General features: G+C 33.6%; 1 protein-coding gene across 1 annotated transcript in view; it reads right to left on the bottom strand.

Annotated features, from left to right (window-relative positions):
- Window positions 1-70: 70 nt before the first annotated feature.
- Window positions 71-23,864, bottom strand: part of LOC111714935 (transient receptor potential cation channel trpm) — a 29,067-nt gene continuing 5,273 nt past the window's right edge. The window contains exons 7-37 of the mRNA XM_023490174.1: window positions 23,773-23,836; window positions 23,121-23,243; window positions 22,498-22,556; window positions 21,808-21,884; window positions 21,054-21,133; window positions 19,933-20,028; window positions 18,775-18,891; window positions 18,315-18,386; window positions 17,081-17,185; window positions 16,258-16,353; window positions 15,471-15,584; window positions 14,237-14,444; window positions 13,785-13,829; window positions 13,592-13,672; window positions 13,130-13,177; window positions 10,391-10,489; window positions 9,761-9,829; window positions 9,504-9,574; window positions 9,058-9,145; window positions 8,194-8,301; window positions 7,486-7,601; window positions 7,238-7,310; window positions 6,734-7,068; window positions 5,037-6,590; window positions 4,796-4,906; window positions 4,321-4,398; window positions 3,846-3,949; window positions 3,264-3,337; window positions 2,362-2,417; window positions 1,744-2,110; window positions 71-1,403 (exon numbers count right to left, since the gene is read on the bottom strand). Coding sequence (XP_023345942.1) covers window positions 1,753-2,110; window positions 2,362-2,417; window positions 3,264-3,337; window positions 3,846-3,949; window positions 4,321-4,398; window positions 4,796-4,906; window positions 5,037-6,590; window positions 6,734-7,068; window positions 7,238-7,310; window positions 7,486-7,601; window positions 8,194-8,301; window positions 9,058-9,145; window positions 9,504-9,574; window positions 9,761-9,829; window positions 10,391-10,489; window positions 13,130-13,177; window positions 13,592-13,672; window positions 13,785-13,829; window positions 14,237-14,444; window positions 15,471-15,584; window positions 16,258-16,353; window positions 17,081-17,185; window positions 18,315-18,386; window positions 18,775-18,891; window positions 19,933-20,028; window positions 21,054-21,133; window positions 21,808-21,884; window positions 22,498-22,556; window positions 23,121-23,243; window positions 23,773-23,836 — 4,679 coding nt within the window. The 3' untranslated portion in view covers window positions 71-1,403; window positions 1,744-1,752. The remainder of the gene's footprint in view (window positions 1,404-1,743; window positions 2,111-2,361; window positions 2,418-3,263; window positions 3,338-3,845; window positions 3,950-4,320; window positions 4,399-4,795; window positions 4,907-5,036; window positions 6,591-6,733; window positions 7,069-7,237; window positions 7,311-7,485; window positions 7,602-8,193; window positions 8,302-9,057; window positions 9,146-9,503; window positions 9,575-9,760; window positions 9,830-10,390; window positions 10,490-13,129; window positions 13,178-13,591; window positions 13,673-13,784; window positions 13,830-14,236; window positions 14,445-15,470; window positions 15,585-16,257; window positions 16,354-17,080; window positions 17,186-18,314; window positions 18,387-18,774; window positions 18,892-19,932; window positions 20,029-21,053; window positions 21,134-21,807; window positions 21,885-22,497; window positions 22,557-23,120; window positions 23,244-23,772; window positions 23,837-23,864) is intronic.

Raw genomic sequence — 23,864 nt, 5'->3', positions numbered from 1 at the left:
TTAAAATCTTTTTTGAAAAAAAAAGTTATTTTAAGTGAGCTGGTTTACATTGGGATGGTGAAAAATTAAAAATCCGAAAAATATTTAATAAATTCAAAGTTTTCTTTTCACAATTAGTTTATGATTCTTAGCAACACCGGATAAATTGACAGAGGAAACAGAACAGGTTCTTCATGTACATAATAATAAATTGTAAAAACTGCAGTACGGTACAGCACAGTACAGTAAAGAGTACAGTACAGTACAGCGTAATTATTGAGAACTTTACAACTTCAAAAAGTTTTCACAACAGCGTTAGTATAATTGTACAAAATTTAAACACACATTGAACTACTACTTTGAACACTACTTTGAACTTTACATTGAAAGCTATTTAAAGTTGAAAGTTGAACTGTTTAAAAAAATCTCAAAATTTTGTTGAAAGATTATACATTTAGAAATTGAAAGAATTCTTTCCCAGAGAAAATCTAAAAGCTACAATGAAATAAATATCTAACTTGGCACATATTAGCCGACAAAATGGCTGACTTCTACAATAGAAGACAATCAATCTAAAACTAACTGGGAGTTCCAATCTTGGAATAAAAGATGAAACTCCGCACAACATTTAAGGGAGTGCCGACAAAATTCAAAAATAATAACAGTTTTCCTTAGATACTCTGTTTAAAATGGAATTGAGAACAAACTTAGATTCAAAATTTGTCCTTTTCCCTTTTTCCGAAAAGAACGAACACTCCCTTTAAAGCGTGGAATACTGCACTTACTTACGGTATCAATGGCATGGATTGCGGCAACAGCTCATTATTTGATCAACTCATTAATTAAACACTAAACAGCTCAATAATTAGCAGCAAATAGGATTATAACTAATTATTTAAGCAGCTTATCAGCAACTTGATTACCATTGCTAATTATCGAGCTCTACTAATATTCACAGCTTTATTTGGTTTTTATTCCATTGTTAATATATTGCACTGGGATGGGTTGCGCATTGAGCCTAACAGTGATGGAAGCTAGATTTTCTGACATTTAAAGGATTTTATTCTGCATCTTAAGAAATCTAATAATATTAATTAATAATGAGTTCTTTTGCCTCTACGTTTAGTGCAGTCCAAGCGATAAAAATCATGGAAACAACGATAGAAAAAAATTGTGCAATTTTGACATTTTTGTATTTGTGTTAAAGATAAACAACCTCATATACTGTAAAAACAGTCGTAAAATTGAGCTTCCCAATTCTGTTAGGTCCCCAAAAATAGATCATAATGCATTTTCAACTGATAGAGAATAAATATAATAAATGGCAAAGTGGGTTCACAAATTAATAAATGGCAAAATGGGTTCACATTAATACATGGCATAAATCACACAAATTATTTGGCAATTCGGTCTTTTCTCATTGACTAAATATAGGAGTATAATGTTCATAAAAATTCTTGATATAAAACAAAAAAAAAAATGAGATTTTCGAAAGTGACAAACTCTTGAAGAATTTCAACTAATTTCCCAATAAAATTTCTTAGGTAAGAATTTCAACTAATTTCTCTATAAAATTTATCAGATTAAATTTTCTGCCAGGGAAAAAGAAAAAAAGTTCTTAGATCATTTCTAAAACAAATTACAAATTTATATTGTGCGATCTCCAAGGTGCTTATAACATAATCCCATTGTAGTCCTTTTGATCACAACTGGAGCTAGATGATAATCCCGAATTGATATGCAAACCCAACATCTTATACTCCCAATTTATTTCTAATAACTGTTATTTCTCTTTTTCTCTAGAAACTTTTTCCCTTTTCCTCCCGCAAAAGAAACATGAAACTTATCGCCATCTTGCGCAGCGGTAACTTCCGTGGAAAGACGAACATCGTGGCTGGAAAAGAACGGATTTTTCTGTAGAGATGAGCTTACAGCGCCTCCTGTGGCCTTTGCGGGCAAAATGGGAACTAACTTAGTATTTGCGAGTTTTTCGCGCATTTCAACTCCAGGAATTTTGTGAAGTACTCCAGGACCCAGGTGAACTGTTCCAGGAGTTCCAGGAACTTCAAGAAGGGGGGGAACAGGTGAAAAGTTTGTCCCTTTGTCCGATTCTATTTTGAGAATTGGAGATCTAAAATAAAAATTTGTAAAACAAAAAAATTCACCAGTCATAAAAACTGTAACAAAAAATAATGTAGGAAACAACTATAAAAATATAATTTCTCCCTTTTCAGACGTTTATCTAAAAATTATTTATTTCTCCAAATGCAGTGATAAAAAATCCCCAAAAATTCCATGCAACAGTTTTTAAACTACTTAAAATATATATAATACTCAAAATTTAGGAATGAGTTTTGTAGAAGATATAAATCCCTGTATTACCGAGGTTCTATAACTCCAGGCGAAGGCAACAAAAACTGTGGATGAAGCAGGGATTCCTAGAGCACAATAAAAACTAAAAATTCAGAAGTAGAATGGAAAATTTTATAACAAATTCGTATTTAAAGGAACTGTAAGCGTAATAAAAAGTTACCCTCCATGCTAATTTGAAAACAACGGTATCATTAAAGCTTTGTCTGAACTGAATTAGATATCGATGTTTATAATTTTAAAACCTGTTTATTTTAATTACTTTACGACCTACTGCAATATCGGACCCACGACTACTGTTTAATTTACTTACTTTACGACCTACTGCAATATCGGACCCACGACTACTGTTTATTTTACTTAATTTGCGACCTACTGCAATATTGGACCCACAACTACTGTTTATTTTACTTGCTTTACGAGGTACTGCAATATCGGACCCACAACTACTGTTTATTTTACTTGCTTTACGAGGTACTGCAATATCGGACCCACGACTACTGTTTATTTTACTTGCTTCACGACCTACTGCAATATTGGACCCACAACTACTGTTTATTTTACTTGCTTTACGAGGTACTGCAATATCGGACCCACGACTACTGTTCATTTTACTTGCTTTACGACCTACTGCAATATCGGACCCACGACTACTGTTTATTTTACTTACTTTACGACCTACTGCAATATCGGACCCACCACTACTTTTTATTTTACTTGCTTTACGACCTATTGCAATACCGGACCTTCTGTTTATTTTGTATTTTTTTAAGGTTTGGTTAGAACTAGCAGCTGTAAACCACGTGTTAGTAGGTCGAAAGTGTAGTATGGCGGATGATGCATAGGTCAAAAGTGTAGTATAGCAGATGTGCGTGGGTCGAAGGATACACCATCGTACAGTTGAATGAATTTACCTTGGTTCTCGGTTTGGTGTGTCTTCTTGTTCTGATTTTAGAGCTTTGAACCCGAGTAAGAGCAGGTATGTCACCTAGATTGCAATCAATCAATCAATAACTTTTTTCTTTAAATAATGGAAATTAATGATTCAAGGAAGTTTTTTTTCAATTTGAACAAACTATGTCCTTCTTGGCATTGAACATACCTTAGTGCTGATGACTGATATCATTTATATTTACAAAAATCCCAATTTAAAGGAAATGCATGCGAGTACATTTTATAAAATTCATTTAAACCTCCTTTGAAANCCCCCCCATGTCTAGTAGAAGGTGTTTGCACGGAGTCCCAATTTATAAGGTAGTATTCAAATTGAAATCTTTAATTGTGAGTAACAAATCAAATCAAATTTTGCTGTCATGGAGTCCTACTTTTCACCCCTCAAAGTGAGGTCTTATAGCTTGTACCATATTAAAATTGAAAATGAAAAATGTTGTCTTAAATTTAATGTATCTTTTTTTACAAGGTAAACTCTAGTGTTATGATTTGGCTAATTTATTTTTCATTAATTTATTGACTAGTTGATTGATTAATTGATTAACCTTTGTTGTCTGGATCAGATGAAGAGTCTGAGGAGGAAGAATCTTCTCGGATTGATTTATTTATCATTTCTTCCATTGAAGAATGAAGGTTTGTGCTCTCCCTCCTAATATATTGATTAATATATTGATTTTTTTTTTATGATTTCTTCCATCGAACATCAAAGTATGGAAGTTGGTACTCTCCCTTGAATTATAATGATTAATTGATTACTTTATTGATCAATTCTTCGATCAAAGAATGGAAATTCGTACTCTCCCCCCCAAAAAATGATTAATTGATCATGTCTTCCATCGAAGAATGGAAGTTGTTACTCTCCCTCCTATTATGATTAATTGATCGATTTTTTGATCTTCTTCCATCGAAGACTGAAAGTTGGTACTCTCCCTCCTAATATAAAGATTAATTTATCATTTCTTCCACTGACAATTTCGCACAATTCCAAATTTCTGTTGGAAACTCTAGTTTTTAACAAACCTTAGTCTTCTTTCGATCAGGTTTTCAAACAGGTTGTAATCTGCTTCTTCAGCATCCATTAATGTGTTCTCCTCAACCCTGGCCAAACCAATCCATCAATACATCAATCCATAATCCATCAATCCATCAATCCATCAATCCATCAATCCATCAATCCATCAATCAAACAATCTATCAATGCATCACTCAGTCAAATCAAAAAAGTAAAACCAATCAATATAACAACTATTCTTTCAATCCATCTAATTACTAATCTATAAATCAAACAATCAAAAATCAAACAATTAACAATCAACAATCAACTATCAATCCATCAAACACCCATGATTTATCAATTCCTCAATCCTACAATCCTACCTACAATCAACCAAAAACTCTGAAGATCAATCTGACAATGGATTAAGAAAACAACCTCTAAATCAAACAATCTATTAATGTGACCAAATATAGACTCATAAGATAAAGGATTGGTTCCCTGATAGCTGGGAGTCGTTTATCTAGTCGATCCTCATTCACTGGGTTGGGTAGACGCCCCTCTAGTTCATCAGTAATTGAAGTATAGTCTCGGGTAGCAGCAAGATGCTTCCTGTTAAAGGTGTTAATTAATATAAACAAAATCACCCATTTCTTTCTTCTCGTACATCATGAAATTTACAAATTATTGTTAAGAAATTTCAGAATCATAATTAATGACTTATTAAATTTATTACGTTCACCTGTTGTAAACCTTCAGACGATCTCTGTATCCCTCCCTTGAACTTACAGATGAGTCAGACTTAGATCCCTGGACTTGGGATCCTCCGGCCTCACTTCTACACTCATGGATTTTAACTGTAGCATCTCGCCCTGGTGGAGCATCTTCTTGCATATTCTCTCTGGATATGACATTTTCCCCAACTAATGTCCTGTCGTCTGGTTTATAATCATCCTCACTACTCTCCTCTGAAATATCTGACCCAAGATCCCGTTCTGAGGACAATGTCCTTTCTCTTCTCCTTTTGGACTTCTCAATGGACAATTTAAGGTATTTGTCAGAACCTGAAGAATTGGTGCGAACTTTCTTGAATTTTCCAGTCTTGTTAACATTTGAAATTAGTCTTCTTGGGCTATTTTCTGGTGAGGCATCAAAAGGTGAAGGAGATTTTAACCTTTTGGAACGATCAGTTCTGTATTTTCGCGATTTTTCTTCAAGTTCCATTGCAAGTTCTTGAACACCATGAGAGGACCGTTCACTTATTGATCTACTATAAGATTTTCTTCTGACTCGTTGGACTGGCAAGTTTTCTACCAAGTTCTGTTGACTTTCACTGAAGTCTCCGGTGTGATTTGACATAAATCTATGAATGACAGCCAGCTGGCTGGCTGTTTTCTCACAAAGATCCTCTAGTTTCCTCAGCCCCAAATCATTTGTCTGTAACAAGTTTAATAAATTTGTGTTGAGAAGATCCATTTTGTGACCCATTTTTTCAGTTCTTTTCATCACATTTAGCAATCTTATTTCTGAATTTTCCTGCTTAGATTCTTCTACTTGGTACATGTAATTTTCGACACACTCTTCTTCAAAATCATAAAGCTTTTCAAGCGCATATCGGTCAAGAAAAAGTTTTAGGCCAGACTCAAGGTTCCCATGTGCACCAGTAAAGCGCCGGTAGACTGTTCTGAAAAACCGGTATAAATGACTAAAGATGATAAGGGGAGGTGGAAGCACTGGCTTCTCCTCATACTCCATGACAACAGAAAATCTTTGAAAGTTCCAAACCTCATGCGAGATGGCATTGACTTGTTGGTATATATTGTTGAATACTGCAATGAGAAGGTTTATAATAAGAATATTAGCACAAAGTAGGTACAGAGTCATAACTACAGGTGTTACCCAACGACCTGGATGGCAAGGAACCATCATAGATCCATCAATAGCTTCTCCACACTCACCATAGGCTGTGCAGTCAGGATTGCACTCTGGATCAATATCAGGGGCATACACTTCACCATACAGCATGAAATAAGGCTGGTAGAAAACATGTCTTAACAGTCTCCAATGCCATTCTTCATTTGGATACTTAATTGACTGATTGCAGACTCCAAAGGATACCAGAACAACAAGGAGCAGAACAATAAAGTAGAGCATGTTCTTAATCATTCGGTACATCATGGTTACCACTGGTCCAAAGTATTTGCTAACAGATAGAAATTTAAAAAGTCTGACAAAGAAGTAATTGATGACTGTGCAATAGATAACCCTAGCATAGGCCCTGGTACCTGGATCCCATCTGAAAAAATCATCATTTTTAACTAAATACTGGATACAAACTATACAAAAATACATATATGTTTAAATTAAATTAATCCCTAACCCGGAACAAATCAAAATCATTGTATCAAATTCAAATATTTAGTATGAAAGGACAAATACCTGAGCAAAAAACCTAGCAAGTAGATTATAATACCAGCTAAGTCACAAGGATGCCACATTGAATTAGCAACCCAAACCTTCCACTTCTGAGATAGTTCTGTTGGTTCTAGAGCAAAAAGCTGCCTGATCTTCTCCATTCCATAGGTGACTACATACAGGGTTACAAATATCTCTGCTCCAGAAGGCTCAGGGGGAGTTTTGATGAGACAAATGTAGGTGTACAAACACAGGAAGAGGAGGTAAGCAACTGAATGGCAATAGAACTTTGTAATGGGGGCTCCATAGAACTCAGTAATTTTCTTTTTCAGCTTCAAGGGACGAGTCTTTCTCTTGACCTGAAACCCAAATTATTGACAATAAATTGGCTAGATTTAATTTTGAAGCAGATCCTGATCAAATTGCTGACCAAATACACACATAAAAGTCTGTGTAGAGAGATTAGTCTATTTAAAATTTCACATTTATGAGAACAAATTATTTTTCAATATTATAAAAAGCATCTACCTCATCTATATTGGGAATACTGATTTCCCCGATATCTCCTGGCTCCCTGGCTTCAACCAAGCTACTCAATCCTCTGAACACAGATATCCATCCAAGTAGGATAAAACTTGATTTAACTTTTACATTCTTGAACATACACATTCTTTTCTATTCCAAAATGGTAAAAATCTTTTCTAATTTGAAAATGTTCAAAAATAGTTTTTTGTACATGGAATCATGAAATTGAGGGTAGTGTTTTTATTATATACCTAGAATCTACCCTGGGCCGGAAGAAGGGACCAACCCTACCAAGGGACTCAATATCTTCTCTGACTTCTACAAATGAGTTGTCACATGAGGACTGGGATGTAGTGTCATCATCTTCCTAAATAATGTTGAGAACATTCAAATCAAATCAAATCAAATCAAATCAAATCAAATGGTTTAGGAATTGTTTGAAGCTCCCTTGTCCAAGAGAAAGTTTCAACAGATGAATAGTTCAAATTAAATTGACTGTAATTCTAAAAAGGGAACCCAACATGGAACCCCTTTAGACTGCCTTAAATGATCTTCCAGGTGAAAAGGAATAACCCTAGATTAAAACATAAAACAAACAAAAAAGACACATTATAGGCGCGCGGAGCAAATAGAAAGAAACTTTAAAATAAATTTTTTAAAATAATAAAGCCTAGAAAATGTTAAAAAAGGAAAAATTACAATGACATGATGGTGTTAACAAAATCAAAATGAAGACGACTACTCCTAACTTTTACCTTCTCCAGTATATAGACTAGTCACATCTCCTACCTTCTCCAGAATATAGACTACTCCAATCTCCTACCTTCTCCAGTATATAGACTACTCCTATCTCCTACCTTCTCCAGTATATAGATTACTCCTATTTCCTACCTTTTCCAGTATATAGACTAATCCTATCTGCTGCCTTCTCCAGTATAGAGACTACTCCTATCTCCTACCTTCTCCAGTATATATTCTTCTTCAGTTTGAGGCATGAGCTCTAGCTCCTCCTTGGTCTTAAACTCAAGGCTGTACAGGGTGGGAGGGAACAGCAGCCCCAGCACAATCTTCAGCAGGAAAATTACAATCAGATTTTTACAAAAACCTATATAACATCTTACACCAAAATAGAATCTCTTTTAAACACCAAGCCTTAACAAATGTTTTTTCTTACAGGGACTGTTATTGTATTTTTGAGTGACCCTCATTTTAAGATGGCTATGCTGGATTCACATTGGTGCCCTTTATACCTTTATCTGATCAATAATTTGGAAGATATCAATGTTTTTAAAGTGTCTCCTCTATAATATTGTTTGTACTGCCGAACTGCGCAAATCACTTAATTGAGAAACCACAATTAATAATAATTAGCTTTCAAAGAGAATATTATTAATCAAAAAAAGCTTTTAAGAGTACCATTGTAAATTGGCTTACTGAGCATTGCAATAAAAAAAATTCCTTTTAAAGTTCTACTTCTTAAAATTTACAAATTCAGCCAACCCTTAATATCGATTCCATTAAGCTGAATATCCACAGTGCATTTTTGACGTCAGCTTAATCCATTCTTTTTCCGTCTTTTTAGATATCCCTTCTGGATTTGGACCGATGAGAGTTTTCTGTTTCGTTGTTCGGGATTCTAAATATACCTCCCTGATTGGTTGAATTTTAGAAACTTTCTGGGATACAAACTAATAATTAAAATAACTCAAAGATTAATAAAAGAAGAATTCAAGCATTGATCTTGATATCCACAATTCTGAAGTTTTCAGCCCAGGAATATGATTTTGATAGAATTTTAGAAAATATAATTTTGCATCTTTTCCCTTAAAACCGGGATTTTTTCGCATCCTTAAACCTCCCATCCACAAATCTCCCAGGATTATCTGAGACAGAGGATGAGCCAAAAATTTCCTGAAATACAAAAAACTGAAATCAAGTGATCACCATATAAGTTTTTAAGAGTTGCTTGAAATGCAGTGAAAACGTTGTCCACCAGCTAAACTATCTCCATAAAACCCACTCAACTTTTCATTTTGAAACTAAACTATGAATATTAAAATGGTTCTACACGGATTCAAAATCGAAATTTGAGGTAAAACAGTGAAGAGGTTCATTAGCTGTTAATGAATATACAAACATAGTACTTTAAAGGAAGCACGTTTTTGTTTTGTTCGATAAGATCAAAATAAGACTAAGAAATAAAAATCCAAATCTTTGTTTACAAAAAAGAGTGTAATGCAGTTCCTGGGAGGAATACAAACAAACTGACCGGTTGTTTGCAAGAACAGCCAGAGAGAGACAGGTTTGACGAGACCAGTTTTCCAGACTAGCGGTCAGCAGCTACCCGACACAAACATTATTTTCAACATTTTAGCAGTTTTGATACTAGTGTAAGATCCTTTAAATAGGCAATACACTGCGTACAAAGAAAATATGAAGTAACCCACTTTTCAGGGGATATTTTATCTGTTTTAAACTTGGCAAGTCAAAGGCACAAAACTGAAGGAAAAAATATTGTTTAAGTTCCTGTTTGGTGAGGTCGTCGTCCTGTTGATAACAGTAATCCAAGACGCGGCAACTGTGGGTTTCAAACTCCTGGAAAAAACATGGCGGTTAATTTGCTAGAAATTAATCGGAGTTGGTAACATTTGCTTGAGATGGGCTACCTTTTTAAACGAATCAAAAAAAATTGTGGAGATTTGCTATCAGCTCTACTATCAGCGCTTAAGTTTTAAATCGTAGTTTCCAATCCTTACTTAACAATAACATTGGGTTTTCAGTCTGGACTTTTACATTGGATGATTTATTTATGATTTGAGGTTGGGCTTCTCAGATTAATCGCTAGATAATTTTTTGCTCAAAAAGGAAAACCACTGTTAAATACCGAAAAACTTCAGCTCACTCACACATATAACAAATAAAGGGATTATCTTAATTCTATCGCAACATATTTTGAAAACTCGAAAGAAAAGAATATATGTGGTTGCTATGAAAACGCCACACCTTAATGAACATGAGCCGCGTCTCAAATCCACGAAAAACCAGTTTCAATTAAGCGCTGAATTAAATCTTGAAACATTGAATACAAATTAATAATAAATGGAACCAACCATATTCAATCCGCGCCTCAAAATTTCAGCCGCGGCTTTTGTTCACCTTTGAATATTGAAGAAGTTCTTCGTATATTTCTACATCAAGATCATCATCCTCCGCTTCATAGGCCATAGCGTTGTACAGTGTACATGCTACTAGGGCCTAAATTAGATAACTTTTGTACATTATCCAATGTTTAGTATAACCCAGAACTTTAGAGACATTGAAAGAATTCATAAAATGTCGTCTTGACAATTTCGTAATAATAAACTATCATACCGAATTAAAAAGATGCTTAAAAATGCCCGTTTTGTGTAGAACCCATATTTTTTTAAAACCATTAAGCCTTTTCTATTTTTCCAACAATACAAATAAATCTATAATTTTTATTTCAAAAAGTTGTTAGTTCATCGTCGAAAAGTGCTAACAATCCACCACCAGTTATATTAAATAAAATGTAAACAATATTTATGTAACTTTTCTTTTCCTCTCCTTTCCTTTTCCTTTTTTGTCTATGTTTTTGAATTGGGGGAAATATTCCCACAACCTCTATTTTTGGAGGTTTTCAAATATTTTCTCTTATAGCACTTAATTTTGTATATTTATGTTATATTTCATACTGGCCGCAAAATGTGATTAGGATAACATATGATATATAGACAACAGGTTACAAATAAATAAGTACTATATGGTATATTTATTACAGTCCCTTATATACCTGTGAGCGAAGGCTAGAATATCGGCTGCTCGGCCAGTGCCGTCAAAAATGACGACCGGTACCGGTGGGGATGACGTCACATACTCCAGTACAGATCTGTGTACAACGCACAGTCACGCCATATTAAACAATGATCAAATCATGGTACAAAAATAATTAAATAAAAAAAGATCAACCATTTGAATTTTAAGAAATGGCTTATATTTAATAAAAAATTGATTATTAGGCAGTCATGCAACTTTTGCTGCCTGAAGGTAAAGAAAAATAACCGACAAAGGTTGGAAATGAATGTAACCGTAGATTAAAGATACAAGTATAGTTGAGCTTATAATTAATATTTAGCTTTTTATATTGGTGACATCACGACAGAATAATACATATGTCGTCTTTGATAAGCTTTTAAAAAGTAATAAAAAGATATATATATACCTATTCTTAACACTTTTTCTAAAAGTTAGAAATTACAAAATTGTTGGCAACGTTTTAAATCATAAGACCTTTCTTTTGTTAATCGTTATTAAAATTTGTGTTTATGTATTGTAAATAGCTCAAAGTCAAAACTTTTCTGTACATTAATATAATAAGTAAAATATTTTTTTTAACTAACAAGAGAACAAAAAAAGATAAAAGGACTTGTAAAAAAATTTAAATTAAATGTCCTGTGTGTATTAAAAAAACACAGAATATTGTGCGTCATAAAAATATACTGGGAAGGGGTCTCTGAGGATAAAATACTAAACAATAATATAATGGGGACATGATTGATGGGTGGTGTCCCAACAATGTAAATAAAATGTGTTCCAAAAATAACAATAAGGTAAGCCCCAAAATAAGAAATGAGGGAGTGTCCAAAAAAAGGCAATGAAGGTGTCCCAAAAATAGAATTGAGGTGTTGTCCCAAAAGTAATAATGAGGTGTGTCGCGAAAAAATAAAATGATTTTATGTCCCCAAAAATAGAAAACGTGGGTGTGTCCCAAAAATAATATTGGCGATGGGCCCCAAGAATAGATAATGAGTGGTGTGTCCCAAAAAATTATGAGGGCGTGTCCCAAAAAAAATGAGTGTGTCCCGAAATAAAGATAATGAGAAGGTATCCCAAAAATGGTTATGAGGTGTGTCCCTAATGGTATTTGTTCCGCCCTCTATGACCAGACAGACCAGGGGGGTGGAGCAGTGAGTCCAGTACGGGAACTTTCGAGACTGAACAAATATTAAAAACATAGTAGTTTGGTCTCATATTACAATTTAATAAGTTGTTCAGATATTTTAGGTTAAACTCTCGCCTACAGGGTGTCCCAAAAAAACATGGGAATTCAGTGACGAATTCGATATCGTCTTTATTATGAATTAGCATTGAAATACCTAATTTCAAAAGCCATAATATTATTATGTCCGCTAGAGTTTATTTAATAAAAAGGGTGTAAGACTGTAAAGATGTGTCTACAATGTCTTCGCAAGATGAACAGTCAAAACGGACAAGTTTACTCTGTTTGTAAACTGTAATTTTCTTGTTTTACTAAGTACAACCGTACGCAATTAAAACATAAACAAACAAAATGTGAACATAGCAGACGAAACTCTTACGGTTTACAGCTTTCTCAGTAGGTATCTCTATACTAGAAATGTAAGAATTATTTAAAAAGACGATATCGAATTCGTCACTGAATTCCCATGTTTATTGGGACACCCTGTAGTGTCAGGAAAAAAAAGTTTTTCAAAATTTTCAAAATATGTAAAATTTCTCAGAATTTTGTGTAACCCGTCAAAAGTCCAAAATCCTTAAAAAAAACGAACCAAGCATTGTCTATCATTAATCACTAATTGCAAATCAGAAAAAAAGCTTTAACCCTTTAAAAAATGTATGAAGAACTTACTTTTGAAGCGTTGAGTTTCTGGAGGGAAATAAATTTTTCAAGTTTGCGGCGCAGCGCAAGCTCAGCACCGTATTTGCCTGAAATAAATATATTAAGGAGAGATGGTAGACATTTTTATTATTTTCACTGGATGGTTATTGGTAGTAGTCAAAAACAATATAATTTCATCAAGATAAAAAATCTTAAAATTTTTTTGAAAAAAAACTTACTTTTGCGATATTCTCTTCTCCATGCTGCCACATTAAAACAGCCATATCCTAATTTTAAAAATTTTAATATTCAGTCAAATGTTCATTCTAAAACTTTTCAGTTTTCCTGTAAATTTCTGTAAAGATCGGGGATCCTGTCACATTATTTTTTTCTATTTTCATTCATGCATAAATTCTAAATTTTTTTTTCGCAGTAAATTGGCAAAGAATTTTTTAATGGATTAATAATAATAGTATATACTGTAATTTGTACGGAATTTGTAAGTGAATGACTAAAAAGTAAAAAGTGAACATTGTGTTCTCTGCAACATTACTAAATTGTAGTTTAGGTTAACCTCTTCCTCTTATATTTCTACTTTTTGATGCTTCATTGTACAAGCTTTTCTTCTTCAATTATGAAAATTTTCGAGGATTTTCCTTTTTTCATAAATGCGGATTTTAAACTTTTTGTGTAAACTGTACCTGGCGCTTGGTAAGTACAGCCCATATCATAAGTTCACTGAATGGCCGATCGAAATATTGAGTGGATTCCCCCAACCCACTCTGAGCATTCAAAAGTTTAAACAAAATAACAATTATTCATAAAAATCAAATAAAAGAAAAAAATTTAAATTAATATAAATTTGACTTAATTGTCTAGAACTTTTAAATGTTCCTTAATACTGCCAGGGTTTTCTATCAACTGAGATGTTCCGTTATCCTGGCACAAAAATAAATATTTTTTCTTCAATTTTGATAAACAAATATTTCTATGGATATTGGAAAAATACATTTCGTCTACTGGCGAATGCCACGCCGGGTATGTATAAAGAAAATTAATCTTAAAGAAACAAATAACGACCAGCTTTTGAAATCCTCTTAGTTCAAATCAAATCAAATCAAATCAAATGCATATTGCTTGCAAGCCATGCAAACTTCCCAATCAATTTCCATGTAAAGTGTCCAATAGTCCCGTACTATGGATTAAATAATAGGAAATTGAATCAAATTGAAAAAATAGGAAAAATTCTGAAAAAAAGTGTTTTCCTTCTTGAAGCTGGCTGAGATATAGTCCCTTGCGTATGGTGAGGGGTGCATGGACTTGCTAAGATGCTGCTTTATCTTCACCTTCACAGGGGACATCACATCCACATAGGTTCTTCGGAACCTTCGCCGGGTGTAACTTGATTTATAACCGCCACTCATCAGCTGTGGTGCAGGACAGGTATATAATATAAGAAATACAGAACAGGACAGATGTCGACTATTACCTATATCGATCAGAGAAATAGAATATCCTCGTGGCATTTTAGGAACTACATCTCTCACAAGATATCTAAATATTTACCAACTAAAGGTCAATTCATACTATTTATGATATTGAAAGACTGGGTTTTCTCTTTATTAGAGCTGTCGCACCTCTAAGAGTAAAAACAGGCTGTTGCACCCCTCTTAAAATCAAAATAGAAGGGGCAATTGTATTCCCTCAAAAGTGAAATGAAAGGGGCTATTGTACCCCTCAAAAGTAAAATAGAAAGGGGCTAATGTATCCCTCAAAAGTAAAATTGAAAGGGGCTATTTACCCCACAAGACTAAAATGGAAGGGCGCTGTTCTACCCTTCATGAATAAAATATATGGGGACTGTTGCCCCAACAAAATCAAAATATAAAGGGGGCTATTGTACTCCTCAAAAATGAAATGGAAGGGGACTATTGCACATCACAAGAGTAAAATGGAAAGGGGCTATTGTACCCCACAAGAGTAAAATGGAAAGCGGCTATTGAACCCCTCAACAGTAAAATGGAAAGGTGCTATTTACCCCACAAGAGTAAAATGGAAGGGCGCTGTTCTACTCTTCATGAATAAAATATATGGGGACTGTTGCCCCCTCAAAATCTAAATAGAAAGGGGGCTATTGTACCCCTCAAAAGTGAAATGGAAGGAGACTATTGCACTTCACTAGAGTAAAATGGAAAGGGGCTATTGTAACCCTCAAGAGTAAAATGTAAGAGGGCTGTTGTACCCCTCAACAGTAAAATGTAAGAGGGCTGTTGTACCCATCAACAGTAAAATGTAAGAGGGCTGTTGTACCCCTCAACAGTAAAATGTAAGAGGGCACAACGCCCCTTAAAACTAAAAATTCCAACAGAAACAGCATGTGTACAATTTTGATCCTGCTTTATCAATGCGTTGGGGAAATGGAGAATTAAACAGACTGTCTAATTCTTTCAGAATAATAACAATTGAAACTTATAAATCTAAAATTTTACAAACAGTTAGTTAAATGCGTTAAATGGAAGAGTTGACATTTTTTTCCAAAAAAAGAGACAGTTTCTGAATCTGACCGATATGTTCGCTTTCCTGAGCGTATTGGCTGGCCCCTGTTTACAATTGTACAACTCCTCCAATCTCTCAATGGTCAGGAAGTTGCTCATGTTCACCCCGTTCTCAAGCAACAGCTTCACGAAGGCAACCCTGCACAAAAGTCATAAATATTACAAACAGAAAATAACGTTTTTTTTTCCAAAAATTGAAGTTTTCTATGTAACGATTGATGATATCAATCGTGAATGTATCTCAGAGGCAAGATTAGTGTGGATTGGATCGTATCTTTTTATAAGTATAAATAACTAGGCTTTCAAGCTTAATCTGTCATTTTTCTTCGTAAATCGTATTTCGACGATTTTTCTGTTAAAATTCGCGCATTTTCAAAAATAATGAATGTCGACATTTTTCCGGGCGAAATTTTTCATCTTTAGCCATCAATAATTCTTTCTTGGGGTCATATGGTTGTCAAAAAAAAATTTGGCCCAAATGGATTGGCCGTTTTGACGTTAATTGGAAACAAACAAACATACAAAGCATAAATATAGAATAATAGATGAAGTGTAGAACTATGAAAGGGGAACTAAACAAATTAATGAATCAAGGAATATTTAAAAATTGGCAAAAATGAATGAATAAATGAATGAAGTAAGTAATAAAGAAATAATAGAATTTAATGTAAAGAACACACATGAATAAAAAAGGCTGAAAAAATAATAAATAATAAAAATAATAATAATTACATTTGTTTGTTTTGTCTGTTGGTTTGTTGTCAATTTTTCAAACTTCAAAAACCTTTTTAAAAATCTGCGAAGTACTCCACCTGTTGTTAATAAGGGCATCCATCATTGCCTGCTCTAGTTCTCCTGGAGTCCATTCAACTCCATACTGGAATACCTGGGAGCGGGCAATATCCTCCCTAAATAGGCAAAGGGGCTGTAAGCGTAAGTTCAAGGTATCCTCTAGGCAAAGATGGCAATGTCCGGTTTACAATAGCATCCTTCAAAGCTTTGTCTGATGAAGTATGAATTATATGAAATCAATGTTTGAAATTTTAAGAACAGAATATTTTACAGTTTTTGAGTCTTTACAGAAGTGACTCGCGCATTTCTACTGCAGGAAAAAACTCAGAAGTTATCAGAATTAAAACACTTTTAAACCTAGAAAAACGACAATATCTTCCACATTGTTGATCAGATAAAGGTTTTATAGGTACCGTTGTAAATCGTGCATTGCCATCTTATAGCGGAGGGTTGCTTTGCTCAAAATTATGCTTACAGTCCCTTAAAGAATAAAAGTAAATTAGAGGTATTGTTCATCTTTTCGAACATTGTATTCAAGAACTTTTTGTCTCAATAAGGATTCGTGAGTAGTAATTTAAAAGCGTGTCTGTAAGGAGAAACTAATAGATATAAAGGGAATATAAAGCTGCACGCCCGATTAACAAGGATGTCATTTAAATCTTCGACTGAGCTATCCTTGTTTGTCTATCCATCTGAAAATTGAATTGTGGTATCTTTACAATGAAGCGAGGTGGCGGATTTATGCCACAGAGACCATCTTGTGATAGAATTAAGAACTAAAGAAATAGAGCAAGTAAGAATCAGCACCATCTGGTGACAGAAGTTAGAAATAAAGAAAGTCACCTGTTCCATGTGAGCGCTAAGCTCAGCTGTTCTGCAGGAGAGAGGTGCTGAGATTTGAAGAGTGCTGTAAGGATAGTCTGATCCAATTCAACCCGGTTATCCTCACTTAATATTGTCGTGTTATAATCTTAACCTCAATCCAGTTCAACCCGGTTATCCTCACTTAATATTGTCGTGTTATAATCTTAACCTCAATCCAGTTCAACCCGGTTATCCTCACTTAATATTGTCGTGTTATAATCTTCACCTCAATCCAGTTCAACCCGGTTATCCTCACTTAATATTGTCGTGTTATAATCTTAACCTCAATCCAGTTCAACCCGGTTATCCTCACTTAATATTGTCGTGTTATAATCTTCACCTCAATCCAGTTCAACCCGGTTATCTTCACTTAATATTGTCGTGTTATAATCTTCACCTCAAAACAATTGAAAAAACGAACCAGAAAACTATCGCTCTTCATTTAAAAACGTTCGCTTTTTATAAATATTTTTTTGGGTAAAATATAATTTATTACAATGCTCATTTTAAACATTTGCTTTTCTTACACTATTAAAAAAAAAGAGAGAAAACTTTTGGAAAAAAGTAACAGAAAGGATACCTGTTGATGTCATTGACCCCCCCCCCCCACCATCTTCAAATATAATTTTTCCCATATACAGTATGCACCTATATCTGAGTATACTGTAAATCGTTAATATTGAATGCTTGATAACGATATCCAATAAGGGCACTTTTAAAGTTGAAGATAATGCATTATCCCTCAATTAAAGTTATCCGCAAGCAGGGTGTGACCAACACAGGATATAGAAGAGGAATGAAAACAATGAAATGGATATTCAAAACAACAAACAATGATTAGAGAGGCCCTGGCTAAATTAAAATGTAATGCAATTGAAATTATTCTTAATTAAATATTTAGTCAAATATACAGGGTGTCCCACATCATATTAGACCGAGAACGGGTCTAAATTAAGATTTTTGGGACTAATTAGAAAATTTAATTAGAATGAATCATTTTGAAAAATAATATAAGGCTTATATGAGAATTTTCTTGCGGAAAATGACAAGTTTTTCGAGTATTAAGGGTTTATTTTGGTGTTAAAGATTGGAGCTAATCTGATATGATATGGGACGCTCTGTATATATATCTATATATCTATATATCTATATATCTATCTATCTATCTATCTAATACTTGATACAACACTGAAGTATATAGTGCTACTGCTACCTGCTCTTCTGATCCTCATAGCATCTATACACTGTAATAAGAGTTCGCTTCTTTACACACTCAATAATCTCTCTTAACATAAAGAAATCAATCAATCAATCAATCAATCAATCAATCAATCTATAAATCAATTAATAAACAGTGTATAATTTTGTTAAAAAACCTGTCCACTTAGTCCCTGTACCTGTACACTTAGTCCCTGTACCCCTAGTCCCTGTACCTGTACACTTAGTCCCTGTACCTGTAAATCTAGTCCCTGTACCTGTACACCTAGTCCCTGTACCTGTACACCTAGTCCCCGTACCTGTACACCTAGTCCCTGTACCTGTACCTGTACAGCTTGTCCCTGTACATGTACACCTATTCCCTGTACCTGCTGTACACCTAGTCCCTGTACCTGTACACCTAGTCCCTGTACCTGTACACCTAGTCCCCGTACCTGTGCACCTAGTCCCTGTACCTGTACAGCTGGTCCGCCTGCTCTAGGTCAACCTTGAATGTTTTCTGTATCATCTCCAGGAACTCCTCGTACATCTCGTTCAACAACAAGCTGGGCTCTCCATCATCATTAATGTATCTAAAATGGAGGTTATTATTAAAGGAATTGTTCGCAGAAAAAGGTTGCCTGTAAGACTAAAATCAGAGGAAAAATTATGTAGGGCCCAAATTTTTGTGGGACCTCACGTGACCCCAGCGAAGGTTTATGTATAGTTGAATTTTCAAAAATTTGCTTCTAACAAAATTCTATTTTTGATAATTTTGAAAATCCACGAAGTTTTTTATAAAATCCGTTTTTTGTTAACGTCGGATGTCCGTTGTAGATCGTTAATTTCGCGCGTATTTATTGACATTAACAAAATAACAAATACCGATTTAATTCTTAAAATTCCTTGTAGACTCTTTTGAATAAGCAAATGGAAATTAGCAAAAATTACAAATCGTAAGACCTCACTTCATTATTGATTTAGTATAGTCACTTCAAATTTGGGGTGTGGGTGTAGGACGTCCCTAAAAGAATGATTTGATTTTGATTTGATTTTGTTTTACAATGAATTCAAAAAGAAAATGTTGACAAATAAATAGAAGATGGGCGCGAAGCGCTCTAAAAGCTAGTGATGAATATTTTTCAAAACAATGCAACTAAGTTCCAGGGGTACAGGTGCCTGATTATCGCAGATTTTTCATATTGGCGGATTTGCTATTTTATAAACTGTTTAAAAAGTCTCAATTTATATTGGACAACCTTCAGGATATAAATTAAGTCAGGTGAAAGGTGAAAGGTAAAAGGTGGTAAAGGAAGCCTTTTATTTGATAGTGTTTGTTAATTCCAGAAATTATTGGGAAATTGAAATGAAACCCAGCTATAACCGATAATTTTATATACATCATGAATGGGGTTGTACATGGTCTAGGGTGGGGTGGGGGGGGGGGGGGAATTAAAAAATTCAAAATGTTCAAATTTACCCCCCTCCCCCAGAAAATCCTTATTTACGCCCCTGGATACAGGTTGTCTTAAGGACTGGCCGCAAAATGTGATTAGGATAACATATGATATATAGACAACAGGTTACAAATAAATAAGTACTATATGGTATATTTATTACAGTCCCTTATATACCTGTGAGCGAAGGCTAGAATATCGGCTGCTCGGCCAGTGCCGTCAAAAATGACGACCGGTACCGGTGGGGATGACGTCACATACTCCAGTACAGATCTGTGTACAACGCACAGTCACGCCATATTAAACAATGATCAAATCATGGTACAAAAATAATTAAATAAAAAAAGATCAACCATTTGAATTTTAAGAAATGGCTTATATTTAATAAAAAATTGATTATTAGGCAGTCATGCAACTTTTGCTGCCTGAAGGTAAAGAAAAATAACCGACAAAGGTTGGAAATGAATGTAACCGTAGATTAAAGATACAAGTATAGTTGAGCTTATAATTAATATTTAGCTTTTTATATTGGTGACATCACGACAGAATAATACATATGTCGTCTTTGATAAGCTTTTAAAAAGTAATAAAAAGATATATATATACCTATTCTTAACACTTTTTCTAAAAGTTAGAAATTACAAAATTGTTGGCAACGTTTTAAATCATAAGACCTTTCTTTTGTTAATCGTTATTAAAATTTGTGTTTATGTATTGTAAATAGCTCAAAGTCAAAACTTTTCTGTACATTAATATAATAAGTAAAATATTTTTTTTAACTAACAAGAGAACAAAAAAAGATAAAAGGACTTGTAAAAAAATTTAAATTAAATGTCCTGTGTGTATTAAAAAAACACAGAATATTGTGCGTCATAAAAATATACTGGGAAGGGGTCTCTGAGGATAAAATACTAAACAATAATATAATGGGGACATGATTGATGGGTGGTGTCCCAACAATGTAAATAAAATGTGTTCCAAAAATAACAATAAGGTAAGCCCCAAAATAAGAAATGAGGGAGTGTCCAAAAAAAGGCAATGAAGGTGTCCCAAAAATAGAATTGAGGTGTTGTCCCAAAAGTAATAATGAGGTGTGTCGCGAAAAAATAAAATGATTTTATGTCCCCAAAAATAGAAAACGTGGGTGTGTCCCAAAAATAATATTGGCGATGGGCCCCAAGAATAGATAATGAGTGGTGTGTCCCAAAAAATTATGAGGGCGTGTCCCAAAAAAAATGAGTGTGTCCCGAAATAAAGATAATGAGAAGGTATCCCAAAAATGGTTATGAGGTGTGTCCCTAATGGTATTTGTTCCGCCCTCTATGACCAGACAGACCAGGGGGGTGGAGCAGTGAGTCCAGTACGGGAACTTTCGAGACTGAACAAATATTAAAAACATAGTAGTTTGGTCTCATATTACAATTTAATAAGTTGTTCAGATATTTTAGGTTAAACTCTCGCCTACAGGGTGTCCCAAAAAAACATGGGAATTCAGTGACGAATTCGATATCGTCTTTATTATGAATTAGCATTGAAATACCTAATTTCAAAAGCCATAATATTATTATGTCCGCTAGAGTTTATTTAATAAAAAGGGTGTAAGACTGTAAAGATGTGTCTACAATGTCTTCGCAAGATGAACAGTCAAAACGGACAAGTTTACTCTGTTTGTAAACTGTAATTTTCTTGTTTTACTAAGTACAACCGTACGCAATTAAAACATAAACAAACAAAATGTGAACATAGCAGACGAAACTCTTACGGTTTACAGCTTTCTCAGTAGGTATCTCTATACTAGAAATGTAAGAATTATTTAAAAAGACGATATCGAATTCGTCACTGAATTCCCATGTTTATTGGGACACCCTGTAGTGTCAGGAAAAAAAAGTTTTTCAAAATTTTCAAAATGTGTAAAATTTCTCAGAATTTTGTGTAACCCGTCAAAAGTCCAAAATCCTTAAAAAAAACGAACCAAGCATTGTCTATCATTAATCACTAATTGCAAATCAGAAAAAAAGCTTTAACCCTTTAAAAAATGTATGAAGAACTTACTTTTGAAGCGTTGAGTTTCTGGAGGGAAATAAATTTTTCAAGTTTGCGGCGCAGCGCAAGCTCAGCACCGTATTTGCCTGAAATAAATATATTAAGGAGAGATGGTAGACATTTTTATTATTTTCATATTTATCTCTATATTTACTTAGCTTGTTATTCCATCTCAGTTTTTGTGCCCAATAAACGTCGAAACAGATGAACTGATCAGGCCCAAGATTTTTGGACGGTAAAAATTTTTGCCCGGGAAAAATGTAAATGTCAATGTAAGTTTTAAAAATGCACCAATTTGAATAAAGAATCTGCGAAAATTTGAGACTGATTTTTTTCTCAGAAAAACAGATAAAAGCTAAAATTGTTGATTAGGAAGAAAGCCTATTCTGTAATCTTTAATATTATGGCCTCATTAATGAATATTTGGAGTAAAAAGTGATAACAATTATCTTCTCTTCTAAAAATTGTTGTTTACACTATCTAAATCGGGTTTATCAGTATGTGATACGATACTATAAATACAATTGAGACAACTTTCAATTTCAAATTTGATTTATATTAAGCTTTCAATATTCGATTCCTAGTAAACTTGTAATAAAAAAAAAAGTTTGCAAACAATTAAAACTTTTAAAAAAGTCGTCTTCATTGTACTGATATAATCGCCTACCGCTGTATCAAATTCAAAGATGAATTACTCACCGACAGTTCCATTGTCAACTAGAAGAAAGTAAGCATGGCGATTGTTCAATGCAGCAAATCTTAATAAAAACCGTCAATTTAAAAAAAGTTTCTGAGAATGCTTCCTCAACTTCCTGCTTACCATTATTGTTGATTATTATAATTAATAATTATAATCATCATTATAGAAGCTGGGTTATTATTATTATCATTATTATCATTATTATTATCATTATCATCCTTTATATCATTATCATCATTATAATCATTATTATCATTATTAATATTATTATCATCATTATCATCCTTATTATCATTATTATCATTATTATCATTATTATCATTATTATCATTATTATCCTTATTGTCACTATTATCATTATTATCATTATCATCCTTATAATCATTATTATCATTATTATCATTGCTGTAATTCTAATACATTGTTTTAACTATTATAATTTAATCATTATTATAATTTTATCATTATTATCATTATTATAATTATTATCATTGCTATAATTGTAACACATTGTTATAACTATTATAATTTTATCATTATTACTGTCTTTATTATAATTTAATCATTATTATTAATATTATTATTATTATTATCATTATTATTATTATTATTATGATCTAACCTTGAGGCTGGGTTATGAATTGAATGGTAAGCAATATCTTTATTCTTCTGAATAAGGTTATTCCTGGCTTCCACTACGCCCCAAGGAGCTACTCCAATACTCACCACTCTTCCACTTCGCAACCTGATTATAATTAAATATTAAAATATTATAATTGTTATCGTGATAATATTTCTTTAAAGTGACTCTCCATGCAAACATGCCAATGCCCGATTTATAATGGTATCCTGGAATCCTTATTCTGATTAAGAATGTGGAAGATAACGTGGGTTTTCTTACTCGTAAAAAGTGTTTACTTCTGTTAGTTTCTCCATTGCTTCTTAAACGCATTAAATGTCAATTTCGCAAAGAAACCGCAAATGAAAATAACAGCTTAAAGAAACAACATCGTTTATATCTAATTCATACTTGATCAGACAAAACTTTCAAGGATACCGTTGTAAATCTGCAAAGCATGGAGGTTCACTTAAAATTACGCGTACAGTCCCTTTAAGTTTCCAACTCTGTTAATTTAACAAGATTTTCCGGAAAAATTGCGTAATTATGTAATTAATTAAAAACCGATATAATTCAAGGTTGATGCTGCGCTTTCAATGTTGCGTACGTAATTTGTAATAGTTCAGGAATTCTGCGTATATTTTGCGTAACTAACCTGGGTGACCTCTCAGTGACAAGTGCGTCCCCGACATGCTTGGTTACCCCGGTATTGAGTCCTCCTATTTCAAGCATTTTCATTTAAATATA

This window comes from Eurytemora carolleeae, unplaced genomic scaffold (genome assembly GCF_000591075.1).
Source record: "Eurytemora carolleeae unplaced genomic scaffold, Eaff_2.0 scaffold951, whole genome shotgun sequence".
In the NCBI taxonomy this organism is placed as follows: Eukaryota; Metazoa; Arthropoda; class Copepoda; order Calanoida; family Temoridae; genus Eurytemora; species Eurytemora carolleeae.
Note: the sequence above shows the minus strand (reverse complement) of the source record. Positions and strands in the feature narration are given on the sequence as shown.